Consider the following 13,806-nt stretch of genomic DNA (forward strand, 5'->3'; position numbering starts at 1 on the left):
GGTGCATGCCGCGCCACCTCGGGTAAATGCAGCACCACCTCCTCCGCCACCTCCTCCACTTCCAATGTCAGGAGCGCCACCACCTCCACCACTTCCAGAAGGCCGTGGCCCACCTCCGCCACCTCCAATGCCCAGAGCACCACCGCCACCTCCAATGCCCGGAGCGCCACCACCTCCACCACCTCCATTTCCCGGAGCACCACCGCCACCTCAGATGCCCGGGGCGCCACCTCCTCCACCTCGAATGCCCGGAGCGCCTCCACCTCCTCCAATGCCTGGAGCACCTCAGCCACCTCCACCTCCAGATGGAGGTCGAGGACCAGGCCCTCCTCCGCCTCCTCCTCCTGGAAGTCGAGGACCAGGCCCACCTCCGCCTCCTGCTCCTGGACGTGGTGGCCCAGGCCCACCTCCGCCTCCTGGTAGTCTTCCAGGTGGTGGACCTCCACCGCCTCCCATGGGAAGAGGTGGTGGAGCTGCTAGAGGGCGTGGGCTCACACGTACTACAGCGATGCCTCGACGATCCCCTTTTAAGCCTTTGCATTGGAGTAAGGTTAGCAGGGCAATGCAAGGGAGCTTATGGGAAGAATTGCAAAGAAGTGCGGAACTTCAAACGTAATCATTTGAATTTCCATTCTCTCTCTATATAATTTCAATTTCAATATCCTTTACTTAATAGTGTATTAATTGTTTGTTTTACATTCAATCTTAGTGCACAAGAGTTTGACGTTTCAGAGCTGGAGAAGCTTTTTTCTGCAAGTGCTCCAAAAGCTGCTGATAAATCTGCCAAATCCAAAGCTGCTGCACCCAAAACTGATAAAGTCCAGTTGGTATTCTCTTCTTCTATATATGAATACTCTCCAAATTCATTTTTCATGTTTGCTTTTCACTCATTCAATTCTGTATTTGTACTCTTCATTGAAGATCGATTTACGAAGGGCCTATAATACTGAAATTATGCTCACAAAGGTTAAGATGCCACTTCCTGACATGATGGTAATTAAGCTCATTCTTTTCATATAGGCTCCCTCCACTACATTTTTCGCTTTCTTTCCTAACAATTTTAATACATATTCTCAGGCAGCAGTGCTAGCCATGGATGAGACGGTGTTAGATGGTGATCAGGTGGAAAATCTCATCAAATTTTGTCCTACTAAAGAGGAGATGGAAACTTTGAAGGTGATGGCCTTATTAAAAATATATGCATAATTTCTTGGATCTTGTTATGATGGCAGTGAGGGGATCTTGCTTCTCTGGCATTTGATGTTCTTATTACTATCACATTGCCTATAAATAAGGCTTAGCTTTTGTAATTCCTTGGATTTTGTTTTCTAATTTTGGTTCATCTTGATTATGCTTATTTAGGGATACACTGGTGACCCGGAGGCTTTAGGAAAATGTGAACAGGTGTGTTAATAAGTTCTTTCAACCAATGTATCATTCTATATTGGTTGTGAGGGAAACATATATTGAACTTATAAGAGGTTCCTCTGTTAATTGATAAGCTAATTGATTCAAGTGTTTGTGTCTTCAAAAATTGACTTATAAAAAAGGCTATTTTGGTATTTGTTAGTTCAAGCTAAGGACCAGCCTGTGTAATATTTTCATGTTCTTGTTATGCTTCAGTATTTTATGGAGCTGATGAAAGTGCCAAGAGTGGAGGCAAAATTAAGAGTGTTCTCTTTCAAGATTCAGTTTGGGACTCAGGTTTGCTGACTCTCAAGGTGTTTTGTCTGAATTTGTTTTCAATTTGGTTTTTCTTGTTTCACTTCACTTTATTTTTTTCCACTTGATGCAGGCTGAAGACTTCAAGAGGAGTTTAAACACTGTGAACTCTGCCTGTGATGAGGTACTTGATAATTTGCTTACAAAATTAATAAAAGTTGTATTATTATTTATTTATTTTTCTTGTATTTTTGTGGACTGGTACATTTTGCTTTCATAATAGGTCCGAAATTCAGTTAAACTGAAGGAGATTATGAAGAAAATTCTTTATTTGGGTAACACATTGAATGAAGGCACTGCAAGGGGTATGTTCTTTTAACTATCTTCTAGAACCAATTTCAATCATGATCACAAATTGAACTGATAGTAGGTGTAAAAATATTTGTACTTGCATGGTACAGGAGCTGCAGTTGGGTTCAAGTTGGATAGTCTCTTAAAGCTTACTGACACTCGAGCTACTACGGGTAAAATGACACTGATGCATTATCTTTGCAAGGTATAAGTTCCATTTGCAATGCATAATCTAAAGAATTTTGTCAGAGTACAATAAAGGATGAATCATCTACCAAAAAATGCTTATTTAAAACTGCAGGTCCTGGCTGAAAAGTCTCCATCACTCCTTGATTTTCACCTTGACCTAGTTAACCTGGAAGCAGCCACTAAGGTGATGATTTGTTTTTGGCTCTTGTATCCACATCATGGATAATGCAATTGCAACACACACACATATATATAAATATATATATATTAATTAGGATACCAAATTTTGCAGATACAATTGAAGATGTTAGCAGAAGAAATGCAGGCACTCATCAAGGGATTAGAAAAGCTTAAACAGGAGCTTGCTGCATCTGAAACTGATGGCCCCGTGTCTGATGTTTTCCGTAAGGTGTTTAGCCTTTTATGTCACTTTTTGTCTTTCATTGTATCATATCATATATAATAAAATTGATGACAAAGAATTCTTTTTCAGACACTTAAAGAATTCCTTTCTATAGCGGAGTCGGAGGTGGAATCTGTAACAAACCTATATTCTTCAGCGGTAATCTGGTTAAACCATCATTACTGGTAGAATAATGCATAGGACGTGTATAAAGATTTTGTAATTTGTGTGTGGACAGGGTAGAAATGCAGATGCACTTGCACTATATTTTGGTGAGGATCCAGCTCGCTGTCCATTTGAGCAAGGTAATAATGCTTACTCTTGTTCTTGTATCAATGACAGGACTTGGTTTGCCTTGGCTTAATGTATGTATTTCATTGTTGATTGATTACAGTTACTGCTACTCTCTTGAATTTTACAAGACTGTTCCGAAAATCACATGATGAAAATGTCAAACAAGCGGAGGCAGATAAGAAGAAAGCGGAGAAAGAGGCTGAAATGGAGAGGGAGAAGGCTAAAGCCGGGACGCCAAGAAAGGGAGACGGCCAGACACCGAGGAAGTTTGATAGAGACATGGATGGCCAGACGCCAAGGAAGTCTGACATGGATGGCCAGACACCGAGGAAGTTTGACATGGATGGCGAGACACCGAGGAAGTTCGATAGAGAGATAGATGCGGAGACACCAAGAAAGGGTGACAAAGAGATGGAAGAAAGCTGAGAAAGCAAAGGAGAAGAAAGTATCCTCCCTTTTCCAAGATGGACAAGTCTATTTGGCCTCTTAAGGCTGGCGAAATAGCTAGCCACTTTGAGAGCTTCTGAGATGATTCTCTGATGGCATGTTGTTGAATCAGAATTCCATTGATCATCATCATCTATGGCTCCACACTCTGGTGATCAGCGCGGGTTCTTCAGATGCTAATGAATATGATGGACGGATGTAAGAAGAAGAAATCTGCTTCCGCGTTCATCCTTCCTGCACCAGAGCCTCATGCCTTGGGATTGTGAAGCACCAAAGTCCATCTCATCAGTAGTACCATGAAACCTTGTACAAAGTTGTAACCCCCCCACTACTTTAGGATCCAAATTCTTTCTAATGTAACATAGAAATTAGAGATTTTGGTAGGATATACTTAAGATCATGTTGTATAGGTGTCAGGTTAAGAAACAGAATTAGAAAATCAGGTCTCTGTACTGTAACTGTAATATAAGTGAAAAGCAGGCCAAAGTTATAGATGTTAGTAAAGTGTAATAGGTACCCTGGACTCTGAACGGATTTTAACAGTGAAAAATTCAGACAGATTAGTGTTGTATCTATCCAATTATACTAGTTTACTCTTCAGAATTGTTTGCCTGATAGTATGAGTTTATAAAGGCTTTTCCAATTGTTTGATGTCACCTTATTACACTAAATAATAGTAGTATAATCCCCTAAATATCTTCTACAACATCCTCTTAAATACTAAATAAAGTAATTAAGAATGTTATTTAGGAGGATGTATTATCAAAATGAAAGGAAATAAATAAATAAATAAACAGAAGGCTTCATATATTATTCACACTGTAAAAGATCCAATGTACAATGATAATAAATTGATGGAATAAAAAGAATTCCTTCTTCCCTCTCTGAATATCTGAAAATTCCAACAAAAAAACATGCTATCTTGTTACTCAAGGTAGCTCGTCAAAATTCTTGTTCCCCAAGTAACCTGTGAATTCAGCAGTCAACAGATTCTGGTCTTCTTCATCAACCAATGATGCTGCTATCTTGCAGCTTTTGTAGAAAATGCAGCTCACAATTGTATCAAGTATGATGAAAATAGAATACAAATAAGCGATGAGAATGCCCTCTAAAGCAATCCAAGGCCACAGCTTCCCACCAATCTCATAACTTCTTACAATCCTTATTTGGAACAATGCTTCAATGGCGGCCAGCCCTGCATTCCCAGGCAGAGCCAAGAACAGAGCCATTGATGTCCTTCCCCTTAGAAGAACACATGCTTTCAGAATCGCCATGTATCCACCTCTTCCCTCCATGCCAGAGAGTGTGAGTGCCATGTTGCATATCACAAGCGCATTGGCAAGTATCACCGAGAAGAGAATGCCCCCCACCGCCGACAGGAGAGTCGAGCAGCTCCGGGAGGAAGAGTAGCCGAGGCCTTCCGTGACGGCGAAGGCCAGGAAGAGAAGGCAAAAGGAAGTTGCATTTGCTGAGAGGATAAAGAAAGAGTTGTGAAAATAAGTGTGTAGAAGTGGCTTGTAATGTGAGAATATACAAGTAAAGGATGGTGGAATTGTTATGATTGGTTTTTGGTTATTGCTAAGTGCTTGAATTACTGATGCTTTTGCAATGAGGAGAAAAGTGAGTGTGAATGGAAGGGTGAAGATTGAGGAAGTGATTGTTTGAGAGACTTTGAGGTTGAGAATTGAGAAGAACTGTGATGATGATGGAAACCCTGCAGCAGAGAATAGAGCCTTGAGGTGATTGAATATATGAAGCATGATTGATGAGGAAGAAGCACAAGAAAAAGAAGAAGAAATGAGTATTGAGACTGAGAATGGAATGGCTAGAAATGCTGCTGTTGAAGTGAAATAGTGATAGTTTTGAAGGAATGTGTAGATTGATCTTCTCAGAATCTTGCTTGAGACTTCCATTGTAAAGAATGTGATGAATTATGCATAAAATGAATGAAGACTCTTTTTAAGGCTCAACACAAGAAAAGAAAAGAGGTTGAAGGAATGGAAGTATTTTACCTTAGAGAATGTTTTGTTTTGACAGTGTGTGGATTATTCAAAAGGGCACATGTAGAACACCCTTTATCCTTGGCAATTAGTGATTTGGTGTGACACCCTCTTTTGATTACTTAAAATGCACATTTCTTAGTAGCTTTATTATTGCTATATTGCCTACAAAATATTTAAATCATTCAGTTATGGACCCATTAGCCTTGAAATTTAAGAGTCTTTTATGGCTTTAATAAAGGTTCAGTTCAAATATCAGAAAATAAAACAGAATTTACTTTGCGTTTTCTCTTTTTGGATACTTTTCACGTGGGGGTAAACAAATTGAACGTAGCTTGTAAGATATAATAGCCAAATAGTACTATTCTTTATAGTATATAATAATATGATATGATATATCATATGCTTTGAATTACGTACCTTCAACTTCTGTCAACAATTATTAGAAAAGGGACCCCAACATAATATGAATACAACACCATTTTAACATTAAATCACATGCTTATCAGTCATTAAAATGGATATAGTTTTTGGTAGGGCATTATGCTACATTATATAACAATTATATATCCAGCGAACCTTCATAATATTCTTCTCTTAATCATGCTTTTCTATTCAAATTTTAAAACAATTAAAAAACAAATAAAGGGCAATTTTAAGAAACTCGAAATTATAATTTATCAAATTCTGGGGTCTAATCTGAGTTGGAGGCATTGTGGCCAATGAAAATTTTCTGGTGTGCGTATCTTTCAGTTGGTGAGCTATATGTTCTTTGACCCGGTAAGTTAGTTAGAGGGTTTCCCATTAATTAGTGATAAGGCCTTATCTTAATTGATTTGATTTGGTTTAGGTTTAGGATTATAAATATAATATATTAATATTACAAATGGCAATATTTTATAGTTAGAGAATTGTTGGTATTTTAGCTTCCACTTGTTTTCCTTGTTGAGATGTCAACACATTCCGTGACATTCCAACTGAACTTTAATTGTGATTAGGTAATTGGATACAAAATAACAATCATGCAAAATTTGAAACATTAGAGGGTTTAGAGAAAAAAGAAAACAAAAACGTAAGAAGACAAAAAGTAAGAAGCTTAGGAGCATGATCAAAATACAACAACTATATATATACATAATGCATGTGTGAAGTGTCGGTTCCTTTTCTTTACTATTTCATATTTAAGCTTAAGAACAAAAAAAAACCCACATGTATTGTTTATTTAAATTGACTTTGACAAATATTATTTTATATGATTAACTAAGTTCAATTTAAAAGTAATGTGATGAGTCTACCTTAAAATAAAAATTATTAGTCTATGTGATGAGCATGCACTTGTAATTTAACATTGATTATAATGTGGTTAATCAACATATTTGACCTAACTTGAACTGCATGACATTTGTATATGATTTCTTCCACTAAAGTTCCTAGAATAATTCCGGTTTTGAATCTAAATATTGTTAGGCATGTTAGCAATTTATTATTTCTAAAAATAAATGCTCCATAAATATTGAAACAAGACTTTCGCGTAATGTGTTATTAATTTATTTTGACTTATTGTCAATATAAAAACAAGGTTTCATATAAATATCAAAGTATACATCATCTAAATCAGCAAAAACTTGTAAATAGAAACATGTTATTAAATTAAATAATAATAGAATAATATTTTTTACATTGATAATCTATTATCTACTATTATAATTAATTCATTTGTCATAGTTAAAAGCCTATTATTTCCATGTGACTTTATTCTCATATATAATTTAATTATACAAACAGGAATTAAGAAACTCAACAATTAAGTTTAATTAAGGAATAAGTTTACTCAAATATTTTATTACTTTATCCATTAATCTTATATTATATTTCTTTATTTAATAAAATGCATATAATTGTGGAGTTTTCAGTAGTTCTGTTCCTAATATCATTTTATGTGTCTGTTTGCAACAAATATCACTATTCATTTCCCTTCAACAAAATAATGTATCCATCGATGATTTGGGCTAATTTTTTTTGTTATGGAAGTAGAAGTAGTGATATACCTTAGCATTGTAATTTTTGGTGTTTTTTAAAACGGCATAAAGTACACAAATCGGAGGGTCTGATTTCTGTATTTCAAAATTTTTTATTTTTTTTAACACAAATCGGACGGTCCAATTTGTGTACCTCTAGAAATCGGACGGTCCGATTTCTGTACCTTTAATAAATCGGACGGTTCAATTTCTGTTTCTGTAGTTAAACAATTCCACATTTAAATATAACACCCCAACAATCCACATTTTAAAAAAACACCACTACCACTCCAATATTAAAAATAAAAAGTTCAAGTATTTTGATATGATCATGCATATATTATTATATAGCTTGCAAAATGTAAAGAAACTATTTATATAGTATCAAACATATATAACAAGAAGTCACAAAAAAAAAACATATAACAATAGAGAAAACACAAATTTTCTAGCTGTAAAAAAAAATCTCACTCTCGATTCTCCTATATATTAACATATAGTAATCAACCCAAATTAGTAAATTAATGGTTTTAAATTTAGAATAGGAATAGAATAAATTAACAAAATTTTCACAATAAAACTTAGAACTTAAAATAATGTTTCTTATATGATTACTAGCTAAATCATCTTTTACCTTATCCCTCAATCCAACAAACTAAAGATTAATCTGTTGTGAATTTCAGTTCCATTTAACAATATGTCGTTAGTCAATAGATTATTATATACACAAAGTGAGAATCGAATTCTTAACACTTGTTTAAGCGAATGATTGACCTAACTACTCGGTCAGCAGTCAGCACAAGCTGGTCCTCGTAAATCATCCCTGTAATTGGAAACCTGAGTTAAATTCTTAAAGCTGTATTCTGCCAGCATTACTAGCCCAGATTTTCGTTTAGATAAATAAAAATCATGTACATATATTAGAAAAAAGTGGGTTCGACTTCAACCCTATGATACAACAAAAGTGACCTCATTAACAGTCATTTATGAGGCCAAAGAATAGAGTGACTTGTAAATGAATTTGCAATAAACAAATATTAAGTTGGAAGCACTCCAAAGCTTGTTTTGTTACTGAATTCTGCAGCCTTGTTCCTCTGCTCTAAGAAATATAAGGCCTCGTCTAATCCTCTACAAGGAAACAGAGAAATGATGCTTCTATAAGATAACAAACACATGAGGAAATCACAAAATGAAACTACACAGCAGAATGGATTATCAGAAGATGGAATTGAATGTCCTCCTCTGATTTATTCTTAAAAATGATCTAATACCTCTGTGGTATCTCTTATGCGAAGGAGATCCAATCTGTCCGAAGGCCTTCGGTTTGATAGGGTAGCCAGCTGCAATCGAATGAGCATTAGTCCATTGCAACAGAAATAGCCCACTTTGATGATTTTTTAAACAAATAAAAACTTAAGATATGTAGTCACCCAAAAACTGAAACGCTCAGGGTCTCGTGTCGACGGCATCATTGCTTCAACATTCAGGAGTCTCTCGATTCTTCTTGGATCTGTATGATATTTCATATTTCTAGAGCTTAGTATTACATGGAGCATTACATTGCAAAGGTTCAAATTGGAAAATAACTTTGAACAGCATTACAACAGAGTACTAGTTTGGAGAAAGAGGTGATGATCAATATATCTCATTTTTCACTCTACATAAAAATGACTGTAGAAATCCAATGTCTAAGGTCAAAAAATTTTTGTCTAAAGATTACCTAGTCTTGTTGCTTCTCTAGCTCTTCTTATCCATGATCGAGCATTTTCTGCTGCATTACATGTCAATTCCTGTAACTGTAACAGCATAATAACCATACTAATTAGATGGAAAGCAAAACTTTACAGTAATGAATTATATATGAAGGGGCATCACATTTATAATAAATAGAAGCTCAAAATTCAAAATAGGCATTTGAATCTTCATCTCACTTACAAATCAACAGACTACCAACTTTGCAAACTTGAATGGTGAACGAGCAAATATCTTCATTGATCATTTTTAGAAACAAAGCGGATGCATACAACATATATGCACTAGATTGAGAAGGCGTGTTTTTTATATCTTTATATATTTCTTGTAGATTCTAATATATTAGTATGCTAACCAAAAACTTACAAGGTAAAAACTCAGGTGCAGTTAATTTCATAAGAAGTTGATAGTTGAGAGTTGTTAGATGACAATTTAGTCAAATCTGTCAAATTATTTAACGACTGTCAACTATCAACTTCACATGAAGTTAACTGCACCTGAGTTTCCACCAACTTACAAACATAATGTAAAAGATATAGTCAACTTACAATCTCTCTTTCTTTTGTCCCTTCTGCTGGCATAATATCCTGAACCCATTCAACCTGAGCAACACGATACCTGCATAAACATTGAAAACATGTGTCATAAAGATCTTATGAGAATTTATATTAGCTATCAACTACCTAACACAACCTTCTTTTCTTATCCAGCATTAAAAACACATAATCCAATTTTTTGTAAAAGAAAAAAGGATCAGTTAAACAGCAAGAGAACTTGTTAAACATAACTCGTGTATTATGAGCTTTGAGAGATTACTTATCCTAAGCTAAGCTTTAAAAACACATCAAGCTAAATCTTCCTAAATGAAAGGAGGACAGAAAAATCCAGTTACATAGCTAGAGAATTTGTTAAACATAACATCCACTAACAACTTACCCATCCTGATCCCATGAACAGATGATGCGAAATCTCCTGCGACTTTCAATCTGCATATAATGGTACTTGCTTAAAGACTGAAATGCTTCTCTTTAAGATAAAGAATATTATTGAGGTGAAAAGGAAAATGATATAAGAAGAAAAATGATATATCTTCACCTCTATATAGAAACGACCATCTGGAAGTGGCTCACACCTGTAGTGTCAAATAGAAAAAATATTTATTTAAAGAATGTGGCTTGCATGAGAACAAGTTTAATGCAAGGTTATGAGCTCAAAATTATTTTTCAGGTAAAAAGGATATCAAGCACGGAGAACCTACTCAGTGATTTCCACTTCACAGCCATACTCGGCTAAAGAACCTGTTGAAGAATCAGTGATAACCTACAAGACACCAGATGAATGAGGTTAGTCCAATCATGCAACTTAAGCCACATAACCAAAGGAAACAAAATGAAATCAAAAGACTTGAATAAATATCTACCATTCCCATCCGATGATTGCCTTCCATTATTCTTCTTACCTATTTTTAAAGAATAAATAGATTAAAACACAGATATGATATTTAGACTGTCTGAATATAGATATCATTTATCATTAGGTATATGAATTACTTTCACAAATTAAACATACAATAATGTTTTAAAACAGCTTTTTTACAGATTTTAAAGTAGCATGTGTAAGTTTACACAAAAATCATGAATCACCAATTATGACACTCCTCACCAAATGTTGCAGTCAACTAACTCAATCACAACTGTTCAAATATATAAATGCAACCCCTCCAACTACTCAAGTTTTGAACAAAGGGTAAATCGAGACAATATATTAAATATAATATGTCCCTTGATATATAAAGAAGATTATTTAGATTTGTGCAATAAATATGTGAAAATATTTGCAATGCATATAAGTCTTCATTGTTATCAGTTAGAATACTTGTTTTTTACATGGAGAAAAGGATACATGTTAACGTACCAAACCACTCGAAACTACTCATCAACATTTACCAGATGGCACTATAGAAGACTGAATTATTTCTTAAGAACAATATGTTATAGCATAGCATCCATAATTAACTCACCATCAATCTATACCGAGGTTCAAATATATTGAGCGGAAACTTTTGACATGGTATGACAACATCCATAACAAAGAGGGGCAGCAAATCTACACCAGGGTTGATTAAACTGTCATGCTCTTGTTTCCGTTCTGCATACTCCTCAGGAAAGTTCTTCTCTATGATGTTCTTCAATGTCACACTAGAAAAAGGTTGACAAGACTATAAATATCTTAGCAAAAAAAGGTGTCCATAAAGTCAATTAGAACTTTTATTTTGTTCCAACATCTAAGACTAAACCAAATTCAGCTAAATGTGTCCTGATAACCCTAGGATGTGCCTTGTATAAACACCAAAGGGAGTATTGAACTACAAACTTACAATCAGAGAACCACATAATAAGTCAAATTTTTTGACAGCTTTACCTGATTGAACATGTTCTTGGACTAATAAACAGAACTGTCCTGCACAAAGGGCATCTGTTCCCTAACAATTGAGGACAAGAATTAGTAGAGTAGAGATAAGATATGAATTCATAGAGAAAAGATAATCAAGATGAGCTAATACCAACCAGAATCCATTGACTGAAATAGACATGAACGGCAAAAGGAATGTCCACAAGGGGTTGTAACAGGTTCATACAGCAACTTCAGGCAGAGAGTGCAATCAAACTCATCATTTCGCTCTGGTTGTGCATGTCTATTCATCCTTGTTGAATGAGATGGCAGTCTTTCCAAATTTTGAAGAGAAGCTTGAAGAGGATTGCTGCATAGTATCATAGGAAACAAAAAAGGAACTCGTGATCTACTTCAATAAGATGACTCTTGCAAAAGTCTACAATAAGTAATTTCATCAACATTTCTACAAGGAATACATAGAAAAGAAATTAAGGGGAAAAAGGAAGATTAGCAAGATTCATAATAAGTAGTACCTAAATGGATCGACTTGTAGACCGGAAAGAATAACATCCCTGGCTTTCTCATATTTCTCCAACTGTCAGTTTAATAAATTGTCATAGCCAGTTTTGCATAATATGCATAATATGAATACAATTATAAAGAAATTTTGGCCACAAAAAAGCAAGTGTTAAAAGAATTAAGCCCCTTAGCTCCGTATTCTGGCAAGACTAAAAGGGTTTACAATGGACTACAGCCACATAATAACTTTTTATGCCATAAAAAACTGGCAATTTTAGAGGACCTGCACAATAAAAAGTTAAAAACCACTTGAGACATCTACCTACATAAGCAACTAATTAATACTATACAAATCCAAATAATTTTCATTGTACTACTTTATTTACGACTATCCCCTAAATCACCATGAATTACTAAAATAATGTTGCCATTGTTCGTTGCTTATTATCCTAATAACCATAACAGCAATCATGTCCAGCTCCACAGCCTCGCCTCACTTCATGATATCCTACTCAAGCAGCTACTAACCCTCACAGGAGGTGTTTGGCATCATTCAGAAATCATATATTTAGGTAAGAGGGAGCTGATTTTGATATACGGTTATAGATTTTAAGAAACTAGTTCATATCTGAATTGAATTAGAAATAAATATGGTTCTTAGAACTTAGCGATTGATTCTATAAGGAAGATCAACCAATTCATGAAACTCTTACCAAAAGAAGTGCATGGGCCTTTAAAATGTAAGGATTTGCTGAATTACTTTGCAGGTCAACAAGCTTCTCAGCATCCTTCAAACCCAGCTGGAATGAATGTCAAGAGTCAACTACTAAGAGCAAATTAGTTTGGAAAGATGATAATATTCACCATGATCAAAACAATGCAGGACATACTTCAGCAAGGGTTGTAGGATCAAGCCCACTCAATGGTCTATGTTCCGAAGCCGATGGAGTTCTATGCTTCAAATATTGACTAATCCTGATTGGAAAACATTGTGGTTGCCATGAGACCACTAAGCAGCTTTACAAAACTTAATAAATTTGGGGGAATATCTTTCTTTAAAAAACTAAATAACCAACCTAATATAAGCTGCACAGCGATTGCCTAGGATGACCATATCACCAGATTTAATGTTATTGGCTCGCGAATAAAAGCTGATTGCCTGAATAAATATCAAAACTTTAGGGAGATAGCATAAAGCATCAGAAGTCCTTTCTCTTTATAATCGTTTGTCCAAATGTAAGGATAGGAATAAAGCATGCATAAAAGTGGAAATCAAAACAATGCAACAAATCATTAGCATTAGCAGCCTAAAAGTGAAACACTACCTCTTCCATTCTATTCTCTCGAAATGATTCATTGCCACTCTGCACAAGCTCGTAAACATGGCGAAGTGTGTCCCACGGCAAGCCGTCTGATTCTTTTTCCTGAAATCCAACACAAAAAAGGTCCAGCCTTCACATTATTACCATGCTAGATTCTTTATAATAATGTAAACTATCATTCTATACGAAAAGAGGGACCACAGAATAGCGAAAGTTGTCTAAGTTGTGACATTGGCAAGTGAAGACTAACACGGTATCGGATTGGGATGAAAAGATGAATGTTTGAGAAGGCAAAGTAGTATATGAGTAAAAGGAAATTGCAGTATCCTATCGAAAAGAGGAAAGAGGCAAAGAAAAAGAATTGAAAATCGAAAATTGAAATTGAAAGAAAATGAACGAATGGCGTGGAAGGAAGGGTACATTGATGAATACAGACCCAGACATAGTCTTTGACA

The 13,806-nt window shown here is 35.3% G+C and overlaps 3 protein-coding genes across 3 annotated transcripts in view; 1 reads left to right on the forward strand and 2 right to left on the reverse strand.

Annotated features, from left to right (window-relative positions):
• Positions 1 to 3,862, forward strand: part of LOC107463462 (formin-like protein 14) — an 8,737-nt gene extending 4,875 nt beyond the window's left edge. Inside the window, exons 6-19 of the mRNA XM_052253451.1 lie at positions 1 to 612; positions 710 to 827; positions 922 to 993; positions 1,078 to 1,176; positions 1,363 to 1,404; positions 1,624 to 1,704; positions 1,796 to 1,846; positions 1,946 to 2,027; positions 2,124 to 2,218; positions 2,315 to 2,386; positions 2,495 to 2,611; positions 2,696 to 2,764; positions 2,844 to 2,910; positions 3,000 to 3,862. Coding sequence (XP_052109411.1) covers positions 1 to 612; positions 710 to 827; positions 922 to 993; positions 1,078 to 1,176; positions 1,363 to 1,404; positions 1,624 to 1,704; positions 1,796 to 1,846; positions 1,946 to 2,027; positions 2,124 to 2,218; positions 2,315 to 2,386; positions 2,495 to 2,611; positions 2,696 to 2,764; positions 2,844 to 2,910; positions 3,000 to 3,325 — 1,903 coding nt within the window. The 3' untranslated portion in view covers positions 3,326 to 3,862. The remainder of the gene's footprint in view (positions 613 to 709; positions 828 to 921; positions 994 to 1,077; positions 1,177 to 1,362; positions 1,405 to 1,623; positions 1,705 to 1,795; positions 1,847 to 1,945; positions 2,028 to 2,123; positions 2,219 to 2,314; positions 2,387 to 2,494; positions 2,612 to 2,695; positions 2,765 to 2,843; positions 2,911 to 2,999) is intronic.
• Positions 3,863 to 4,128: 266 nt separating this feature from the next.
• Positions 4,129 to 5,463, reverse strand: LOC107463635 (uncharacterized). The gene has a single exon (XM_016082465.3). It carries the CDS (start codon positions 5,257 to 5,259, stop codon positions 4,276 to 4,278), a length of 984 nt encoding a protein of 327 aa, XP_015937951.1. The 5' UTR covers positions 5,260 to 5,463; the 3' UTR covers positions 4,129 to 4,275.
• Positions 5,464 to 8,206: 2,743 nt separating this feature from the next.
• The window catches only part of LOC107463580 (uncharacterized), a gene marked incomplete in the record, with an annotated part of 5,711 nt that continues 111 nt past the window's right edge, over positions 8,207 to 13,806 (reverse strand). Inside the window, 18 exon segments of the mRNA XM_016082395.3 lie at positions 8,207 to 8,492; positions 8,636 to 8,704; positions 8,795 to 8,874; positions 9,085 to 9,160; positions 9,665 to 9,734; positions 10,053 to 10,102; positions 10,212 to 10,248; positions 10,375 to 10,436; positions 10,537 to 10,575; positions 11,137 to 11,314; positions 11,538 to 11,598; positions 11,684 to 11,877; positions 12,044 to 12,105; positions 12,743 to 12,829; positions 12,920 to 13,004; positions 13,106 to 13,188; positions 13,355 to 13,453; positions 13,788 to 13,806. Coding sequence (XP_015937881.1) covers positions 8,433 to 8,492; positions 8,636 to 8,704; positions 8,795 to 8,874; positions 9,085 to 9,160; positions 9,665 to 9,734; positions 10,053 to 10,102; positions 10,212 to 10,248; positions 10,375 to 10,436; positions 10,537 to 10,575; positions 11,137 to 11,314; positions 11,538 to 11,598; positions 11,684 to 11,877; positions 12,044 to 12,105; positions 12,743 to 12,829; positions 12,920 to 13,004; positions 13,106 to 13,188; positions 13,355 to 13,453; positions 13,788 to 13,806 — 1,411 coding nt within the window.

The sequence above is a fragment of the Arachis duranensis genome, chromosome 8 (genome assembly GCF_000817695.3).
Source record: "Arachis duranensis cultivar V14167 chromosome 8, aradu.V14167.gnm2.J7QH, whole genome shotgun sequence".
Taxonomy (NCBI): Eukaryota; Viridiplantae; Streptophyta; class Magnoliopsida; order Fabales; family Fabaceae; genus Arachis; species Arachis duranensis.